At 32.5% G+C, this 19,776-nt stretch overlaps 1 protein-coding gene across 1 annotated transcript; it reads left to right on the forward strand.

The window, feature by feature from the left end:
• Positions 1–14,128: 14,128 nt before the first annotated feature.
• On the forward strand, positions 14,129–19,693 carry LOC124825431 (microtubule-associated protein RP/EB family member 1B-like). The gene is made up of 8 exons (XM_047298038.2): positions 14,129–14,591; positions 15,624–15,692; positions 15,778–15,864; positions 16,381–16,487; positions 17,421–17,542; positions 17,677–17,753; positions 18,143–18,256; positions 19,290–19,693. The coding sequence occupies exons 1-8, from the start codon at positions 14,484–14,486 to the stop codon at positions 19,431–19,433; spliced, it is 828 nt and encodes a 275-aa protein (XP_047153994.1). The 5' UTR covers positions 14,129–14,483; the 3' UTR covers positions 19,434–19,693.
• Positions 19,694–19,776: the final 83 nt, after the last annotated feature.

Genomic DNA, 19,776 nt, shown 5'->3' on the forward strand with positions numbered 1-19,776 from the left:
TACCATCAAAATATAAAATTTATATTTCGAAACATTTTTAAATTGTAGATTCTAGAAAATAAAATTGAAATTTTAAAGTGTACATAGGTGCAAGAAAGAATTATGAAGGTGATGAAGAAAACAAGTCAATTACTTCCCACACCCTTCCACCTACTCCAGAATTCTCACACCCCATTTGACACTGTTTTTTCACTCTTACAATGTGTTGTTTATGTTAATTTAGGACGGAAAGAACTTGGAAGGATTGAAAGAGGTCTCAATTAATAACTTTCTCTACTTTGGTTAACATGAAAATAACAGTGAGAATGTAGAGTACTTTTGTTTCTCCTCTTTATCAAATACATTTTTCTTGAAGTCTAATAACTTATTTATGTTTAACAAAATATAATATATTAAATACAAACTTTTTAAACAGTGTATTAAAACATAGCACTTTATTGAATAGGTTTAATGTCTCTCTAGGTCCTTATTTTGACCTAGAATCTCAATTAAGTTCCCTTTTTTTTTGCCGTCTCAATTGGGTCCTCATTTTTGTAAAATTAGAGCAATTAAAGGCATGCCGTCAAATTGGACAAACGGTCGTTTAATTGTGCGTTATGTGGCATGGATAGTGTTTTCACTAATCTCACGTGGCATTAAAAACGAGTTTTGTTTTAAAAAATGAGGTTAAATCAGCTTTAGGAAAAGGGCACAGTGGGAAAACTCATTACGATTCCCACTTCAGTAATTGGTCTTCCCCTCTCCTTCTCACACACAACCAGAGTGGCGGTGGAGATGCAGTTCGAGAAAGGCGAAGGAGATGCAGTTCCGTGTTTCATTCGTTAAAGTTCTGGTTTTTATATTGTTAATTAATCTCTGGAGCATTTATCTCCCTCATCCAAGCTTTTCTGATGTTCCATCATCATGTTGTGAGTGAAAGGTGTGCTACATTGAACTTAAACAAAACCCTGTTTCTGTCCACGAATATCAAGTAATAAGGCTTACCATCTCAGGGACACTTGAAATCAAGTTATCTGATAAGAAATTTGCATGAATGATGATAAGCAATTTGCATGAATGATGGGACCCCTTCTAGTACTCATATCTCTAGTTCTCATCTAAGTCTAAAGCCACAAATGTTGCAATGATGTGGAAGATCATCAAATAATCCACTAATTACAGATGAATGGAATTCTCGTAACACTGCTTCAGGACACCGGTACAAGAACATACAGACGATGGCATGGTTGACTCATCATAAGCCACTTGGTTCAATCCCAAGTCCTGACCTTTCCTAGATGAATCAAATCCCTAATTCCCAAATGAATCAATCTGTAGAGAAAACAGATGAATCAAATCCCTAATTTCAATTTAAAAAAAAAACCCTAATCTGAAACTCAACCAAGAACGTGATCCCCACCACCCACGAGAACGGCCATTGAGATGCCGAAACGAACCCTCCCTCCTTGCACCACGAAGCGGACCGACCAACGTCCTCGTGCAGTCGCCGCGACCTTGCTGCTCCATCAATTTGTTATCGTCGCGCCTCCGCTGCCCCTCCACAAGGTCTCTGCCTGTGCTCGAAAACGCAGAATATTCTCTCCCCCAACGTTGAGTCTGTTTGCGTCAAAGGAGAAAGGGAAGAAGCTTCAAGCTTATGGAGTTTTGCTTTTAACTGGAACAGAGAAGAGATGGGAAAGAGTTTTCCCTTACGCGACCCTGGGGCTGCACTTAAATTTTTACATTTTCTCCACTTTGCCCTTCCCTAAATCTGATTCAATCCAAATTTTTAATACAAAACTCTTTTTTAATTCCACGTGTGATTAGTGAAAACACTGTCCATGCCACGTAACGCACAATTAAACGGTCGTTTGTCCAATTTGACGACAGACCTTTAATTGCTCCAATTTTACAAAAATGGGGATCCAATTGAGACGGCAAAAAGAAAGGGGACTTAATTGAGATTCTGGGCCAAAATAAGGACCTACAGAGACATTAAACCTATTGAATATAATGACACATCTTGAGACTTTATAAATTATAATTTATAAAGACATTTCTACATCATTACACATACTATCTACATATGCTTAGATAAAAGTATAAAGTAAAATGATGTTGGCTAACCATAATGTTATTTACCATCATGTATAAAAAAAATGGTGATATCGAAATGAATATTTGAAACTTAAAGGCCACTAAGCTCGTGGAATTCATTGAATATCAAAATCAACTAAAGCAATCAATCAGCTTGAAAAATCCATGATATTTTATTTTTATTAGCAAGTAAAAATTCACTGTAACAAGTAGTATCCATTCATATATATATATATATATGAATGATGAAAGCATGAAGAATATGGAGGTTAGATAATCCAAAACAAGTAAGAAAACAAAAAATATCTATTGTATTGTTTAATTTTTTTTTAATAAATAAAATATCTGAAATTAAAAGATAATGATGAAAGAATATGTGATGAGACAAATTGGCTTTTGGGTTGTAATCTATTTTAAGAGCATTAACTCTAATAATCCATATTAAAGACTTAGATACATTATTCTACAAGAGCTTTAACCTTCATCTTTCTAAAAAATTATAAAAAGACCTCAAATAAAATCATACAAAAATGAAGAACGACAAGAAGATACAAAAATAGTAAAACAAGAATCAACAAGTGAGATACAAAAAGAAAGACAACTTTGTGTGCTTACAAAGTCTTACATGCATCATTTGTCTTATTGAGATATCATTTTGAGCTTTTATTTATTGTGAAGGCATACCTTTTTGAGGTTTTATTTATTCTTTTTTTTAGAATAATTTTTTTCTATCTTGAGAGTTATTAAATTCAGGGGGAGATTGAAAAGTATTATACATGGAGAGGCTATACTCGTTGTAGTTAGAGTGTTTCTACTCATTGTAACTAGAAAGTTTATACTCGTGTAACCTAGATAGATTTTGTACGCACTATGAGTTTGGGTGAACCAGTATAATATTTTATTTATGTTTAATTTGTTTACTTTTAATTGTTTCAATTTTGCATTGTACAAAAAAATAAATTGTGCCTCTATTCAACCTCTCCTTTTAAAATCAAATGCATTATCACTCTAATAATGATTGGAAAATTTTTAACTCACAAAAACTCCATTCTCCTATATCAAGGAAGGTTACTTATGGAATAACTTAAAGAGGATGGTACTTTTTAGGTGACTTTAAGACAAACGAGAGTGCATAACATAAAAAATATCTTACTCATTTGGACAAAAGGAAAGGAGGCTATTTATAGAATGGTATAGTCTATCTTGCATACTAGCCTAAGAGATGTGGGACTTAAAATACAATCAGTGAGATATCCAATTTTAAACATGATCAAAGTAAATCTAAAAATTACTTTTTTCTAGGTGATGTGGTACTTCTTCTAAGCCTTTTTCATTTAGCTTTGAGATGCCACCTTTCTTGCACTTACATGTCTTTCTCTTGGCCCAAATGGAGGCCCAAACGTGTCTTTACTAAATCCTAAAATTACAAGCAAATATTTTACACCTATATAATCTTCACAAGACTAAGAACATAAATTTTCTAATATTTTACTCTTAGTATAATCTTCTTCATTGAAGCTTCACCTTCATATTATGTTAATCTTAAAATTACACGACTTCCACAAGTCATGGTTACTATACCTACACTTATAGACTAATACATGTGGGTCGCATTAAGATCAAATATTTATCGATATTCACAATCACCATAGAAACCAAACCATCCTACCTACAAGGTAGAACTACTATTGACCTCACCCCAATATGATCTACCTAACTATAGCCTTAGAGCATGCCTTCAGGATTCTTCCATTGGCTCCTCAACATTTGACACCTTAATTTACATGATTGAGACTAGTAATGGAATATGGGATCCCATTAAGTTTGGTGTACCACCTTCAAAACCATACATCTCATCAACACATCTCAATAGGTTATGAATGTAAGACCCCTTTCAGGATGTCACGTGTAATATAAAACATTCATTAATTTAAAGAAAAACAACCTCTGATACCATCATCATACGTTGAATTTAAAAAACTTTATTTACTCATTATAAATGAAGTTAAAACCATTCGTAAACAAAACTTTAATCTGATTCCAAAATTTAAGATATTATTCGAAAATTACAAAATTAACTATTATTCCAAATACATTGTATCAAAATTCCCCCAAAATATTTCTCAATGTGCGTCATCACTTTAAGCATCTTTAGTATCATCTCTAATAACATATGCTCTTGTATAACAACACAAGTTATACAATCATTGTACAAACACAAATAAGCATTGGTGAGCTAACAAAAAAACACAAGATGAACATATAATATAAGCACACAAAACCACATTCACGAAATATATAAGCACATTACCACAAAGTAATACAAAATAATATGTTACTCTCTTGTAACATAGCAACTACACTCGTCACCTAGCGACAACCAGACCAACGAGCCATCACACAATCCCGTCTTTCAGTGCCAACCAAATCGACGCGACAACAACAAACAAACACACCTCCTAGCACAACGAACCAACGAGCCAACACATTATCACACCTCGCAATGACAATCAGACCGACATAATAACAAACATATTCTCCTCTCAACACCAACCGAACTCACAAGCCAACACATTATCATGCCTCCCAACGACAACTAGACTGACACAATAACAAACATACTCGCCTCCCAACACTAAACGAAATGATGAGCCAACACACTATCACATCTCCCAATGACAACCAGATCGACGCAATAACAAACATATTCACCTCTCTACATCAATTAGACCGATGAGCCAACACACTATCATGCATCTCACTGACAACTGGACCGACGCAATAATAAACATACTCGTCTCCCAACACCAATCGAACTAACGGGCCATCACCCAATCAAGCAGCTCAACCAACAACAACAAATACAACCATGCTCAAACATAACACAACAACTAACCACATAGCTCGACAACAAAACAAAACAACACGACCAACAACCCATATAGCTAGGTAACAAACAACTCAACCAACCATAAACACAGTTCGAAAACCATCGTAAACAACTCGGCCAAGGTTAGAACCCTCATGGTCGACTGTAAAACCCGAGGAAAATGTAGTAATTAGATAATAAAGTTGTTATGATACTTGAGTATTATGGTTTGGTAATTGGTGTGTGATGTTTAAGTGTTGCTGTTTTTATGATTATAATCGCCATGTTAATTATTTAATGTTATTGCTAATTAAGTGGAACACATGATTAGTATGTTATTATTTAGTGTGTGTGATATTATCATTGTGATGTGTTAGTTTGATAGTAGTTATGTTGTTTAGAATTCAAAGGATGTGAGTTCAATTCCTAGGGAGAAGAGTTTAAGAGAAAACTTAGATTTTAATTGTATTTTTGGCGTAGGGACAAAAGGGTCTTTTTGCCTTCATTAAAAGGTGCAAAAATTCTTTTAAGGAATATTGTCACACACATGCACAACAAATATTACAAACAATAACACACACCAGAAGGAGCTCTAACCAATTGTGTTACTCTTCACATCTATATAGCCTCTCCTTTCTTATTTATATTAAAGACATTCACGCCCTTACCACCTCGATATATTATTTTTCCTTGGTCTTGCAATGGACACCAACCTAAGGCTCTAGTCAACCATAAACATAAGTAATAGATTATGAACATCAACCTTTGACTGTACTCAACCTAATGTTACTAACCTTAAAATATAAGCACCTAACTACCTAATAATTCCACAATTTCACCTCGATATAAGTTTAGAAACACACAAGTGATTATTTGTCACTTTAGCAAAAGTAAACTTGAATTGGTTCTCTCTCCTTTAACTATTTCGCTTACACAAAAAATTCTAACTTGAGAAAAAATAGGCATAAAAGTAAAGTGGTTTTCTACTCTAGTTTTGATTGAGCAAAATTTTATTGCTAGATAAAAAATTCTATCATTATATCTAAAAATTTGTCACTATAGTGAAACTTCAATCCTTATACCAAAATTTTATTGGTAATTTCACTCTAATAACAATTTGCATTACTAAAACTTTTCCTTAATGAGAAACTTTTGCTTGATGAGAAATTTGTTTGAATCACCTCATCATTTCCAACACTTCTACTTAAGCAAAACATATTCACTTAAGGAAAAAGCTCATAGTTTCAGGGTACATAAGTACTACCAAAATTTTACTTGAAGAAAAATGACACTTGTAGAAACATTTAACTTAAGCTAAAATCTTTTACTTAAGCAAAAATCATAGACAAGAAACATTACTTGAAGAAAAATTATTTTAAAAATATCAAAATTTAAATTAATTTAATTAACTAAATTTATTTTATTTAGAATTTAATAATTTTATTTTAATTATTTATTTTTATTATAGAATCACACACACATATGTGTATATATATATATATATATATATATATATATATATATATATATATATATATATATATATTGCAAACCTAAATATAAGTGATGAAGATAATCTTATTTAATAGTTTTTTGGTTGGAAGATGAGTTTATCCATGCAAAAGTATATTTCACCATAATGATGTTATTTACGAGTTCATTTATTATTTTATTCTTGTTCACTAGAATTTGTTTCGGTTATGAGTTGAGATTATAAGTCTTCTAACTTTTGTCTATCCAAATATTTGTCTTATGATTCATCCTTCACTCTCTTCAATCATGTTGAGAGGTTACCTATAAAAGATACCCTGATGTCAAAATCAAAGATTCAAGAAACTCAACAATAAATACGTAATAAATTCAATCACCTATGTCATTACTGCAAACTTGTATTTATAAATTTCGGAATGAGGTTCAGATTAGCAGTGACCTAATCACGACCCAAGGTAATGATCATGCTTTGGCTTAAGTTAATCATCATCAATTTTAATTATTGTTTAAGAATGACCGTTCGGCCCATAGAATCCAACCGTCTAGTCTTAGGGTATTTTAATAGATGCTCATGAATGTATGGACCGTCCAGTCTTAAGCTGACCAAACAATATACAATACAAAATTAAATTTATATATGATTATTTCAAAATTGAACAGAAACCAATTATTATTTTAATTAAGGCAAAATAGTGATTACTTTGTTAAAATGAAATAAATTACGAGTCTTTAAAATTTATCTTTATATGTAAACACATATTAGTTTTGTGTCTACCTTAAGTAAAAATCAATTAATTTTGATTGGCTTATTATTTATCATTAAAGTGATATATAACAAGTGATGATTTAATACTTTTTCTAATTTGTTTTTGTCATTCTAACTTGGAGTCTTTCTAATTTGTTGTCATTATAATATGAAGTGTTCTGATTCCAAATTCATCAAATAACATCTTCAAAATCAATCATTTTTCATTTGAAGTATTATTTGTTTTAGAGACTGAAATTTTATTATGATTTAGTCTTTACAAAATGATGGAAAATCGACTAAAATTCTGTTCTAATTTAATTTTTACAAAACAATGTAAGACTATTGTATAACATAGAAATTGAGTATAATATCTTCGCTTTTAGAAAACACTTGGTAAAAGCTATCTAAAGAATTAATTAAAATTACGTAACACTCGTTATGAAGGGAATCCCTAAGAATAGTGTTCCTGGTATAGAGTGGATATATATATATATATCAACTTCACCCACTAAGGTTACAAAATATTAAAATAAGAGGGAACATAACTATACCAATGGACCCAAGATTTTAATGCCATATAATTTAACAATAAAATAAACTATGCTTCAATCTTTCAAACAACACAAAAGAAAAAGTATAGCATTTTTATTCTTATTGCAAAACAAACCAATTCTAATATTTAATGCATATACTTTAGAAGGAATGGAATTGGTAGATCTGTGAACTAAATAAAATAATCCAAACACAAAGTGATACATTGTGTAAACCTTAAAACAAACACGGTAAAACGAGAAACATTGTCGAATGAAGAAACTAATTTTCTTAACAAATTCATTCAAGGTGTCGAAAACCTTAAGTCTTTGATCCATTGTGCCTTGTAATTCATGGTTGTTTTTCCTTCAACCCACAAACACGTACAAAATCAGAAACGAAACAAAATAAAACTTTACGGCTAAATATCTTTTATTTTACTTAAGATGTTACTTGGGGTTCCTTGATTTACTTTTGTAGTTTTATTATGATTTATAAAAAAATAATATAAATATGTATTAGTTGTTTGCGTGTATTATTATTAAATATTTTGCATTAGTTTTCATAAACTTTTTTTTATTGAAAAATTAAATTGATAAGGATTTAATTGGGTTATCTAAGATACTGGCCTGCTGTTCACCTAAGATGAAGGCGATACAGATCATATTTCTAACATGAAAAATTACATTCAGAGTAATTTCAATATAATTGTGAGTAATGAATTTTATTTAACTTGATCTTATGTTAAACTAAACTTGCACTCAAAATTTTATTTGAATACACTATTTTTTAAATTGATAAAGTGACATTAAGCATATTTTCAATCACAAATACTTGAAATCTAAGTTATTTCTTTTTCCAAAAATTTTAATAAGTTACACGCAATTTTGGATATGATAAAAGTAATATAAATATTAATCCTATTTAATGTTCGGTATAAAAAGATGGTAGATAACAAGTATGACTAAACATTCAACCATATAAAACAATAAGTTCCTATGTGTGTATTATATATATATATATATATATATATATATATATATATATATATATATATATATATATATATATATATATATATATATATATATATATATATATATATATTCAATCAATGAATACATATAAATAATTTTAGATATAACATTTGGAATGAAAATAATACAATTTTTTTTCTTTTTATTATACAAATGATATGCTATTAAATAGTTTATTTATGGTTTAATAGGTTTGGAGGTCCCTATATTTGTGTGTTCGTTTCAATTGAGTCCTCCAATTTTAGAAGTGATCAATTGGATCCCTAATTTGGTCAATTTGATTCAATAATAGCCTTTTCGTTAAATGCAGTTAATGGTGTTAACCTTTTTTAATAGGTGGCAAGCTGAGGCATCCAGGTGGCACCGTTTGAGCCATTTCTCAATCTCTGTTACCTCTCTCTCTCATGTAATGAAATCCAGTAGCCCCATCATCTTCATCAAATTTCACTCATCCATCACCATACCCTTAATATATAACCCTTTCATCTCCAGTTCAGAACCCTCATCCAATTTCCTTTCTTCTTCCTTCGATCATTTGTCTCATTCCTCTCCCAAATTTTCGTTAATTCTCAATCCACTCCCTCGTTCCCAATTAGGTCCCATTCTTGTTCAAATTTCGTTTCTGGGTTCTCCCAATTCAAAGTTCTGCACTTTCCCTTTTTGTAGTGGAATTTCTCGTTCCTAGGGAGTTCAATTCCATTGTCTCTCACTAAAGCTGAAAACTTGGAGAGAAAGTGTCATACTTTTCGATTCAATTTTTTTTTTGACAACCTTAATCGCTCCCCATGAGGATCAGATCAACCAGATCTTCCCAGAAATCAATTGAAAGAAAAGTTTTTCAGATTCTACAAAACAGGAAACAAACAGACAAAAAAAAAGGGAGAAATCGTCAACACAAAAGATTCTACATTGGTCAGTGCACAACAGAGTTATATTTCTCTCTCTCTCGTTGCATCTCATTTTCGCATCTCATTTTCCTTCGTTGTTTTCCTCTCCCATCTCATTTCGCACAGTAGACAAAGGCACACAGACCTCCAGCATCACACAAGAGCCGCTCACGCTTTCGTCCTAGTTTCCTCTTCCAATGTCGATTACAGGTCGTCCATTGTTGCAATCTCAATCTCTGTTCAGATGGTGTGGTTATATATATATATATATATATATATATATATATATATATATATATATATATATATATATATATATATATAAATAAAACAAAAAATGAAAAACTAAAGAGAATCGATCTGCAGGAGGTTACCGATTAATGGAAGAGTTGGTGTTGTTTTGTTAGAATGTCTGACAGTGGTTTGAGAAAAATGAAAATAATATGATTAGAATGGAAAAGAAGAAGAAGGCGAGGAAGGTTTGAAGTCAAAAGAGGATCTGGAAGAGGAAGAGTGTGAGAGCCAGGTGTTTACCCTAGAAAGGATTTTATTTTAAACTTAAAATAAAATAAATTCTACCCCCATGCGCCACGTCATAATTAATTGATTCGTCAGCATGCCACGATACATTAAATTTAACACCGTCCACTAAAATTAACGGCAAGGACATTATTGATTCAGTTTTATCAAATTAGGGATCTAATTGATCACTTCCAAAATTAGAGGACTCAATTGAAACGAACACACAAATATAGGGACCTCCGAACCTATTAAACCTTTATTTATCTTTTTTTATTTATCTATGTGAAAGAAAATATAGCATTTTATTCAATCTCATTTTAGATTTTAATACTTTATTATGTATTGGAGTGGTATGGATGATCACGATGACAATGACAATGAAAACAAAAGTAATAAGATAATAATGTATTAATGTTGATGATAATTATAATCTAATAGTGATAATATTAGTGATACTAATAATAAGAACAATCAGTCTCACATCAAGAATGGTAGTAAATGATAATTGTTAATATATCATCTATTTACAATAAAATTATAAAAAATATTTGTATTTAATTTTATAATAATAATAATAATAAAGAATCAAACACACATACACTTAAGGTGGCGGCATGTATTTTTACTAGTATAATAATTATAAACAATACAATGATGATATAAATGACACTTATATTAATAGTGATTATGGAATAGTAGTTGCTAATTAACTTTGGTGAAAGTAATGTCGATAATTTTAACAACAATGTTAAAAGTAGTGGTGGTAGTTACTCTAATATTAGTGGTGTAATAATAATATTAGAACATGCTTGTTGTAAAAGAGATAATAATGATAATGAGAGCAAGGAGAATAACAAAAAAAAAAGAAGAAGAAGAGAAAGATGACAACAATATAGCAAAAATGAAAGAAGTGATGACAACAATAATAATATTTATGAAAATGAATAATTATAATATAGGTAACAGGTATTCTGAAAATATAAATAAAATTGATTATCTCGTCATGTTAAAATAAAAATAAAAAATCCACTACAATAACAAAATATAAAAGATAAAAAAAAGGGTTAAATATGTTTTTAGTCCTTAATCTATCAAGCGAATTTGCTTTTAGTCCCTCTTTCAAAGTAAAATACATTTTAGTCCTCTTCCTTTAGGAAACCTTAATCTTTCGTCTTCAAAAACTAATGGCGTTAAAAAGAAACTAGTTGGCTAACGGTAAAGTGTCACGCCATTTTTTTTTCTGACCTGAGCAAATCTTCCCAGCTTTTCTGTCACGTCAATCTTTCTCGCCGTCAATGCCACACTGCCAACACAATGTCGCGCCGACCAGCCACCATGTCGCCGTGAAATTGCCACTGCAGAAATCCTAGCCGCCGCCATCCTCCATCATGCACCTCCACCATCAACACCCAGACGCGAGCAACCTCATCGCGCCACCACCCAACGCGAGCAATGCCATTACGAGTTCAATCTCTCTGCCACCACTCTCCCTTCGTCATCCTCTGCAAGCTCGCATCAGACCACCACCATGAGCAACATTCATTGTCGTCGTGAGCCTCACAACATAACCATCAGAATCGCAAAACCCTCAATCCTCTAGGAAACCTACACCGTGAGACTTTTCCTTACGCCCCAAGCAACACCGTCGAACATCCAAACGACGAAGCTCCTCCTGACCTGCAAGACAAAACCCAGAAAACGCAAAAGCCCAAAAAACCCCAAATCAAAACCAGAAACTCATAAAATTTCTTTTTAATTACGTTTTGGATCAACAAAATCAACAAAATCATGACCCGGATCAACAAAATCTGAAATTGGGGGTCATCGGCAAGGTGGAAATGGAGATCAAAGCCTCGAGATTTGAGGGAGTTGAAGAAGAGAGAGTGTGAGGATTTGACGGCGAAGTCATCGAGCAAAATGAGAACGCGCCAATATGAGGGTCGCTCTAGGGTGAAGGAAGTGCAGAGAAGATCGTGGGGGCCGAAGCGGCGGGAGAGGAAGGGGGAGAGAGGTGAAGTGAGGGTTGGCGTGGGAGGTGATCAGGAATTAGATATCGAAGGCGTCGCAGAGTTCTTGGAAGAACTGCCGACAGTGGCTGCAGGGGGCGGCGGAGATCGCGAAGGAGTCCAGACGGGTCTTGTCGTGGAGGGCCAGGTTGGAGAGGAGGAATTGCTTGGAGACGAAGTCGAGACGACACCAGTAGAGGGAGATTGACTCAGAAAAAAAAATGACGTAGCATTCCACCGTTAGCCAGCTCAACTTTTTTTTAACGCCGTTGGATTTGGAGGACGAAAAATTATGGCTTCCTAAAGGAGGGGACTAAAATATACCTTATTTTGAAAAATGGGCTAAAAGCAAATTCGCTTGATAAATTAAGGACTAAAAACATATTTAACCCTAAAAAAAAACATATCTTATGAGTCACGGACCATTAATTACATCAAGATAAAAACATTATCGTGTTATATCCTACCTATATACATATATTATATATATCACCAAAACCAACTATTACTTTTCGAGATTAAATGATATGGTGACATTAATGTTTAAACTTAAAAAAATAGCTGATGAAAATTTAAATATACAAAGATAAATAAGTTTTGAATTGAATTCTATACCAATACCATTTACCCTTTTGAAAAGTTATTTAACAAGTTTTTGCTTAAACAAAATTTAATGCTAATAACATTCCAATTTTCTAGCGTTTCCTTTTTAAAAGTTTGTACCAAACCGATATCACTCTTAAAAATTGCCACGAATTTGGCCAATGTTTTGGAGAGGTTGGTGTTTTTGATTTATCTGTTTTAACAAATTTGTTATTATCCATCATTGTATAACTATTCTCTTTACTTAAGTTGAACAACAATTCAATAAACAAGGTTAGTATTCACATTCACATTATTAGAAGACTTAAGATTTAGAGTGCTTGATCCTTGGTAGGTTACAAACGTTTACAAAAGTACCTTTACCATATACGTATAAAACACTATTCACAATTTGTAATTGTTGCTTTGTGCAACTGATAATCTTATAATTAAGTATTGTTATTGTCCTTTTTTGCTAATAAAAGACTTTATCGGTGAGGGCCCGCAATTTCTTTATTACCCCTTGTGGAATAAGACAACACATCTTAAGAATCTCACACCATTACTCTTGTTTTCCTAAAGTAGTCTCATATATAATATTCCATTAGGCTTAAATGTTTATTTAATAGAAAAAATACGGCCACATCATCATGAATTTAACATCGTTGTTGTCAACTTAACGGACATGACCTTATTCATACACTTTTCATAATATAGAGATCCAATGTTTTATTTTTAAAAGCGGATACTAAACATAAATTCACCTCTAAACAAGAAGACGAAAAAAACATTTAAGCCGTTCCATCAAAATATATATATATATATATATATATATATATATATATTTAACATTCGTAATTTTTTTACTTTGTAAAACTCATACATTTTAATAATTTTTCAAATAATTTAACACTAAGATACAATTTCTAACCAAAGCTGGTAGTAGTAATTAACAATAATAATATAATCAAATACATTAAAATACGCACAAAGTGAGTAGTAATCTCTAACATAATAATAATTAGTATTATTTCAAACATTACATATACATAAATTATATCATTCTTCCAAAGTTAATTTAATTAAAAAAAAACGAAACTGTGATAACACATGTTGAAAGAAGTAATTTGCACTCTCACAAATTGTGTACGGCCGTAATGATTAAGAATCACATAACGTTATCATATCATTCCATCTGGCACTAAACTGGAACGGCGTTATGAAATATATATATTTATTAAAGAAAATATAAAATATTAGAGTAATATTATAAATGAAATATTAAAAAAATAGTAAACCTACCCATTAGTAACTTAATTATTTAGTTAATATTTTAAAAAACGGGTTTCCCACTTCAAGAGTGGCCATAGCATTAAGCATTTGGCAAACGTTATATGTGTCGAAAAGAAGAGAATGTGATAAAGAACCTCTTTTCTCTCTCTTTGTTTGGGTACGGTTTGGTTGTGACCACTGTCCTGTTCCGGTTTATGTTTCCTTTGAGAGCAGAAGAATCAAATCAATTCTTCACCGTTCGTTCATTCAATTCATTTTCTTCCGTTTTTCCTGTTTTTTTTGTTCTTCTGAAAATAAAGATTGAAATTTGGATTTAAACGTGTAACCCCACCTTCAGATTTCACCCCCAGAATCTTGATCCCTTTATCCAGAAGCGTGATTGTTGGTTTCTTTCCCATTGGGTTGTTTCTGTTGTTGGTGCTCATTCTTCCTAGAAAAGAAATGGCGTCGAGTATAGGGATGATGGATAGCGCATACTTTGTCGGCAGAAATGAGATTCTCACTTGGATCAACAATCGCCTTCAACTTAACCTCACTCGCATTGAGGAGGTAATCCTCTTGGTTCTTGTTTGTGCCAACATTGAAAGAAAATAAAAAAATAATCATTTTTGGGTTGATACAGAAATGTGGTTTCTTTATTTCTTTTGTTTTTGTTATTAGGGGTGCAATTGATGTCACTATCTAAATGCCGGTTTTTTTTTTTTAACTTCAATCTGGTGTGTTGTTAATACTTTATTTGCATTTCATATTTCTCTGCCGAAATAAACTTGTAATACGTTTTGTTTTATTACTCTCTTTTCTCGTTTTGCTTTTGTTCATACATATCGGCATTTTTTATTCCTCCTCTTATTTCGGGTGAATGCTATCTCTATATGTTTTTTTTATTTTTATGATGGTGAGGTATTAGGGTTCTTGAAAGAATTAGAATCTGGTTTTGCTGTGGATTTTCTAGGAAATGTTCTGGGTGGAGTTTTCTTTGATGGCTTTGCCAAATGTGGTTGAATAGAAAGTTCTTAGAATTATGCTGGAATCTGGGAATGTTTTGAATGTGAACCAGTGTTGTTTTATCTGTTAGTTGGATTTTTGTCTTTGCGTTGTGGGTTTTGAGAGCAAATATTCAAAGCTATTGGTCTTCTGTTTCTGTAGTTTTTATGATTATTGATTGATATACGATCATTTTTTTAAAACATTGGTCAATTTTTTTTCATAACTCACCAATAAATTTCCGGTGCTATACTTGTGCATGCAGTATGCACACTCGGTATGAGTGTCAAAAGTATTTGGTCAGTTAAGGATGTTTATAATTAAATTTGCTGATTGTTATTGTTAATGGTGTGCCAAAGTGTGAACATCCCATGGACTGGAGCTAAAATTGCTTTTGTACCAAGCTTGTCTGATTTATTTTCCCTCTCCTCTCTTTCTCCTGAAGATCAAACTTGGGGAAATGATTCCATTTCACTACTCAATGAAGTTCGTAATAAATAATGACAGAAAAGATTATTAGCTAATGCAAAAGCTTACTACAATGAACGTCTATTAGTTTTTCGTTCATTCCTGCTTATTTCTTATGCTTACTGCCAGGCTGCATCTGGTGCTGTACAATGTCAGATGATGGACATGACATATCCAGGGGTTGTTCCAATGCACAAGGTACACGACTTTGCTAATACTTTCTTTTATGCTCTTCTGATATCTTGAAGATTAATTTTTAAAACTTGAGAGTTTGTTGTTCTAGGTAAACTTTGATGCAAAGACAGAGTATGATATGATTCAAAATTACAAAGTTCTACAGGATGTGTTCAACAAGCTGAAAATTGAGAAGGTATGTGCTCTTCTCTTCACAATGCTAAGCAGAACATATGCAAATAAGAAAGCAAGATATAACAGTGGGATGAGTTCTTATAAACTTCTATTGTAGTTATCAAAATATCTTATCTTTAAGATTTTAAACTTTGAATGGAATGATTCACCATTGGTAAACAATTTATCAAGACCAACAAGTTCTAATGAGGAGTAAATATAATGGTTTCATTCCACACTTGTGAGATTATTAATATTTTTTCTTCTTCCCTTTATGTTCCCGACTGCAGTTATTGTGGTATTACTTCTATGGTTTGTTGTGCATTCAGAGTTTATTGCTCACTTTACTTACTTTTTGGGCTATGCAATCCCAGTTTCATTGGTTGTATAAGTTTAATGCCAGGGTGTGAATCTCCATCTTGATTTTATAGTCAATATATTTCAGATTATAACCAGGGATTGAAAACTTGTATATACTTTGACTCAATTAATGGCAGATGCCTGCATATATTGGGCTAACTTGACTACCATGTGGCAGCATATTGAAGTTGGAAGGCTTGTTAAAGGCCGACCTTTGGACAACTTGGAGTTCCTTCAATGGCTAAAACGCTATTGTGATTCTGTCAATGGAGGCATTATGAATGAGTATGCTTTCTGAGTTCTTTTACAATCTTTAAATGGTTTTGATCACCTCTATCATTTCTTATGATAATATGCATATGGAGTAAGTACGATGCTATTGACAAATAAATAAAGTGTCATGTATACTTAGTTTCTCAAAAGAATGCTGTTTCAGTTGCTGTTCACAGTGAACACTCTTGAAGGCTTATACACATGGTAAGTTCATTTATGCTATCAAAATAGAATAAAAAAAATTGAGGAACACGAGGAAGGTATTCCCACTCACAAAATGACTCTGCAATCCTGTTACTTTTTTGTTTGTTTGTGTGTGAGTGATTGTAGTTGTGTCATAGATGTTATTGAAAGAGGGCCACTTTACTTTTTTGGGTGACTATGGCTCATCTGTAACGTTAAGAGCTATGATAAACCTGATCTCATTGTTCTACATATGAAGTCTGGCATACAGGAAGCCAGCCACTTGCTTATGCTAGTTCATAGCCACAATGTCCCAAATAGAATGAGATGTTCAGACTTGGCTTATATATGTTATTTGTAAGGATGGTTAGCCATCGTTGCTGTAGTTTTAAAATTCCATAGGTGTACTTTTAAAGGGGAATTCCATTCTGACCATATTATGGAATGTAATTATTATGCATTCCGAAATGCAAAGTTCAATGGATAGAGAGAAACTGAAAAGGGTTTGAAAATTTGCTTTGACTTTGGTTTTAATTTAATTATTTCAAATTAGTATTTTATTCTTTAGTCCTTGTTATACTTGTTTTAATAATGATGCTCTATTTTTGTGATTCACTGCTAGTCTATTCTAGAATAGGTTTCAATTTTATTTAAAAACTCTCATTATTACTGATATTTGGGTTTGAAATACTAAGCTGTTCTGGCTATGCATATATGTTCTGGTCATTATAATTTATCAAATCGTTTCCACTTTTTTTCTAGGAACTATAATCCTGTTGAGCGGAGAAATAGTAAGGGTGGAAACCGGAATGTCAAAGGTCTAAAGGGATCAAAATCACTGCAAACAAATGCTATGAATCATTCTGGTTCAGGCGACTCACTCAGTACGAACAGAAAATTTGGTTTGCTTATGGGTGTCTTTGAGTTTGAATTTCAACTGTTTTGCAGCTTTTTCACAGAGGTTTCTGTGCATTACAATTTTAATCTTTCATCCTTTTCTGTTTCTCCTTGAGTGTAGGGTCCAAGCAATTGAGATCAAGTGGAGGAGCAGACGGTGGTAATGCTTCAGCTGATATTCAGGTTTTATCCAAGCAGGTATATATGACTGTGAAGATTAAGTTCACAGTATTTTCTGTTCCCATGATCTGTGATGGTTATAGAAATGACATGCAAGATAACGCTCCAAGCACTAAGGCATATTTTGATACATGTTAAATAACCAAAGAAGGCTTAAAGTTTGAACTTATAATAGAATTCTATATCAAAGAAATTGCTACATGTGCACAGAATTTAGACATTGTTGATTTTCTTAATTGTTGCACCTGATACCATGCAATATATGCATGCTGAGATCTCGCCGCACAATCTATTAGGTCTTGTGTTGGTATTGCTGTTGAAAGTTTATTACATAATAATTTAATGAAAATTGATTTACCTTTACAGTTTTTCATTGTTCATTATGTTTTCTTTTTTCTGTTTCTCAGGTTTCTGATCTCACACTGTCAGTGGATCACTTGGAAAAAGAAAGAGACTTTTACTTTGCAAAACTAAGGGATATAGAAATTCTTTGTCAAGCTTCAGAACTGGAGAATGATCCTGTAAGAATTATAATGGAGGCTTTCATTGTAGTTTAGTTATTTTTATTCACATTGGATTTGAAAGGTCTTTTACTTTCCTGTGTGCTTGTGCCCATCTCTACCTATGTTGAGCTTCAACCTAAATATCATATTATATTCTCATGATCTATTCAAGGATTTTCTTGTATATAAATTTCCTAATATCTTTTATGACTGGAAATGGTGTGGGCATTGTAAATATTTGTTTGTGAATGTAGAACCCTGAATTTGGGGGTTGAGATTCTGGTTTCTCAGACCTACATAGGTTTGCGTTGGTCTTTTTGGTGGGATATGACGAAGGGTATTCATTTTCTCATGGAGCATTGCGATATTTGCGAACACCTCAAGTATCAAGTCAAACTTGTGCACTTGGTTGTGTATTGTTTGATCTGCTAACAATCCACCACTCAAGGTCGGAGTAATATTACAATAAAGGGAAAGAGAAGGATACTTTTTGGTTGTTTATATATGTTGTCTTGTCTCCCTATATATGTTAGTGTTATTCAGTTAAGTCAATTTTTCAGTCTGGCATAAGGCTGAAGTATAGGACCAACAAGAAATTTGGTTCAGTTAGAAATCTGTTATATAAATTTGAAGAAGCTTTTTGGTGTGTCTTGATTGTTAGGAGGGACCATAAAATCTCTAACTGTTCTGGAGAATTGTGCTGCATCTTATTTTTCTCCTTTACATTCTCAACTTTTGTATATCTGTAGTCAAATAAAAGGATTCTATACAGGGTTTGAAGCCTGCACTGTAATCCTCTGCCCTACCTTTACCCTATGACTTATATGTTTGTTTGTTTTGGTATGATTCAGCTGGATGACGGTGTTATGTAGTGGTGCTGGAAACCAATCACTACTCTTTATATATATATATATATATATATATATATATATATATATATATATATATATATATATTTACAAACAATCTATTCCTAAATGGGTAGTAAATTGTGCATTTATGCACAATGAAGTTACAAAAGTAATTCCATCGTTACCATTTTTTTACGCAGATGTCTCTGGCAATTAAGAAGATTCTGTATGCGGCTGATGCAAAAGGATCAGCATTAGATGAAGCTCAGGAATACCTTAATGAAGTCATCAATGGTGTTGAAGAAGAAGTTGAAGGTGAAGTTGAAGCAGAAACTGAAACCTGATTACTCTCACAAAATGATCCTGGCTGGTATGCACAAGATATTTGCCAGGTCCTTGGTAAACAGGCGTTAGTGCCATCTGTGATGACTAAGACTAGTTATCCTTCTCCATGCCGTGGCCATGAAGTGCCATAATGACATAGCTGTAGTTTTATGGACCTTTTGTTTCTTGTTGTAAACCTGGATGGATAATCAAATATTATGGTTGATGTTTCCAATAAATAAAGTTAATCTCACTGTCCTTGATATCAGTTAAAAAAGAACTTCAATGAACTTTTTTTGAAATGGATGTGTTTCAACCCTTTCCTATTTGTTGGAGCCTCTGCTGTATATGAAATTTTCTATA

Source organism: Vigna umbellata, chromosome 2 (assembly GCF_029865625.1).
Source record: "Vigna umbellata cultivar VRB3 chromosome 2, Vumbellata_1.0, whole genome shotgun sequence".
Classification (NCBI taxonomy): Eukaryota; Viridiplantae; Streptophyta; class Magnoliopsida; order Fabales; family Fabaceae; genus Vigna; species Vigna umbellata.

Excerpts from the sequence above, each read along its gene's own strand:
- LOC124825431 (XM_047298038.2), top strand. The coding sequence starts at position 14,484 with ATGGCGTCGAGTATAGGGATGATGGATAGCGCATACTTTGTCGGCAGA. Across the intron at positions 15,865-16,380 it reads ACAAGCTGAAAATTGAGAAG|CATATTGAAGTTGGAAGGCT; the intron begins GTATGTGCTCTT and ends ACCATGTGGCAG. Across the intron at positions 17,543-17,676 it reads TGGTTCAGGCGACTCACTCA|GGTCCAAGCAATTGAGATCA; the intron begins GTACGAACAGAA and ends CCTTGAGTGTAG.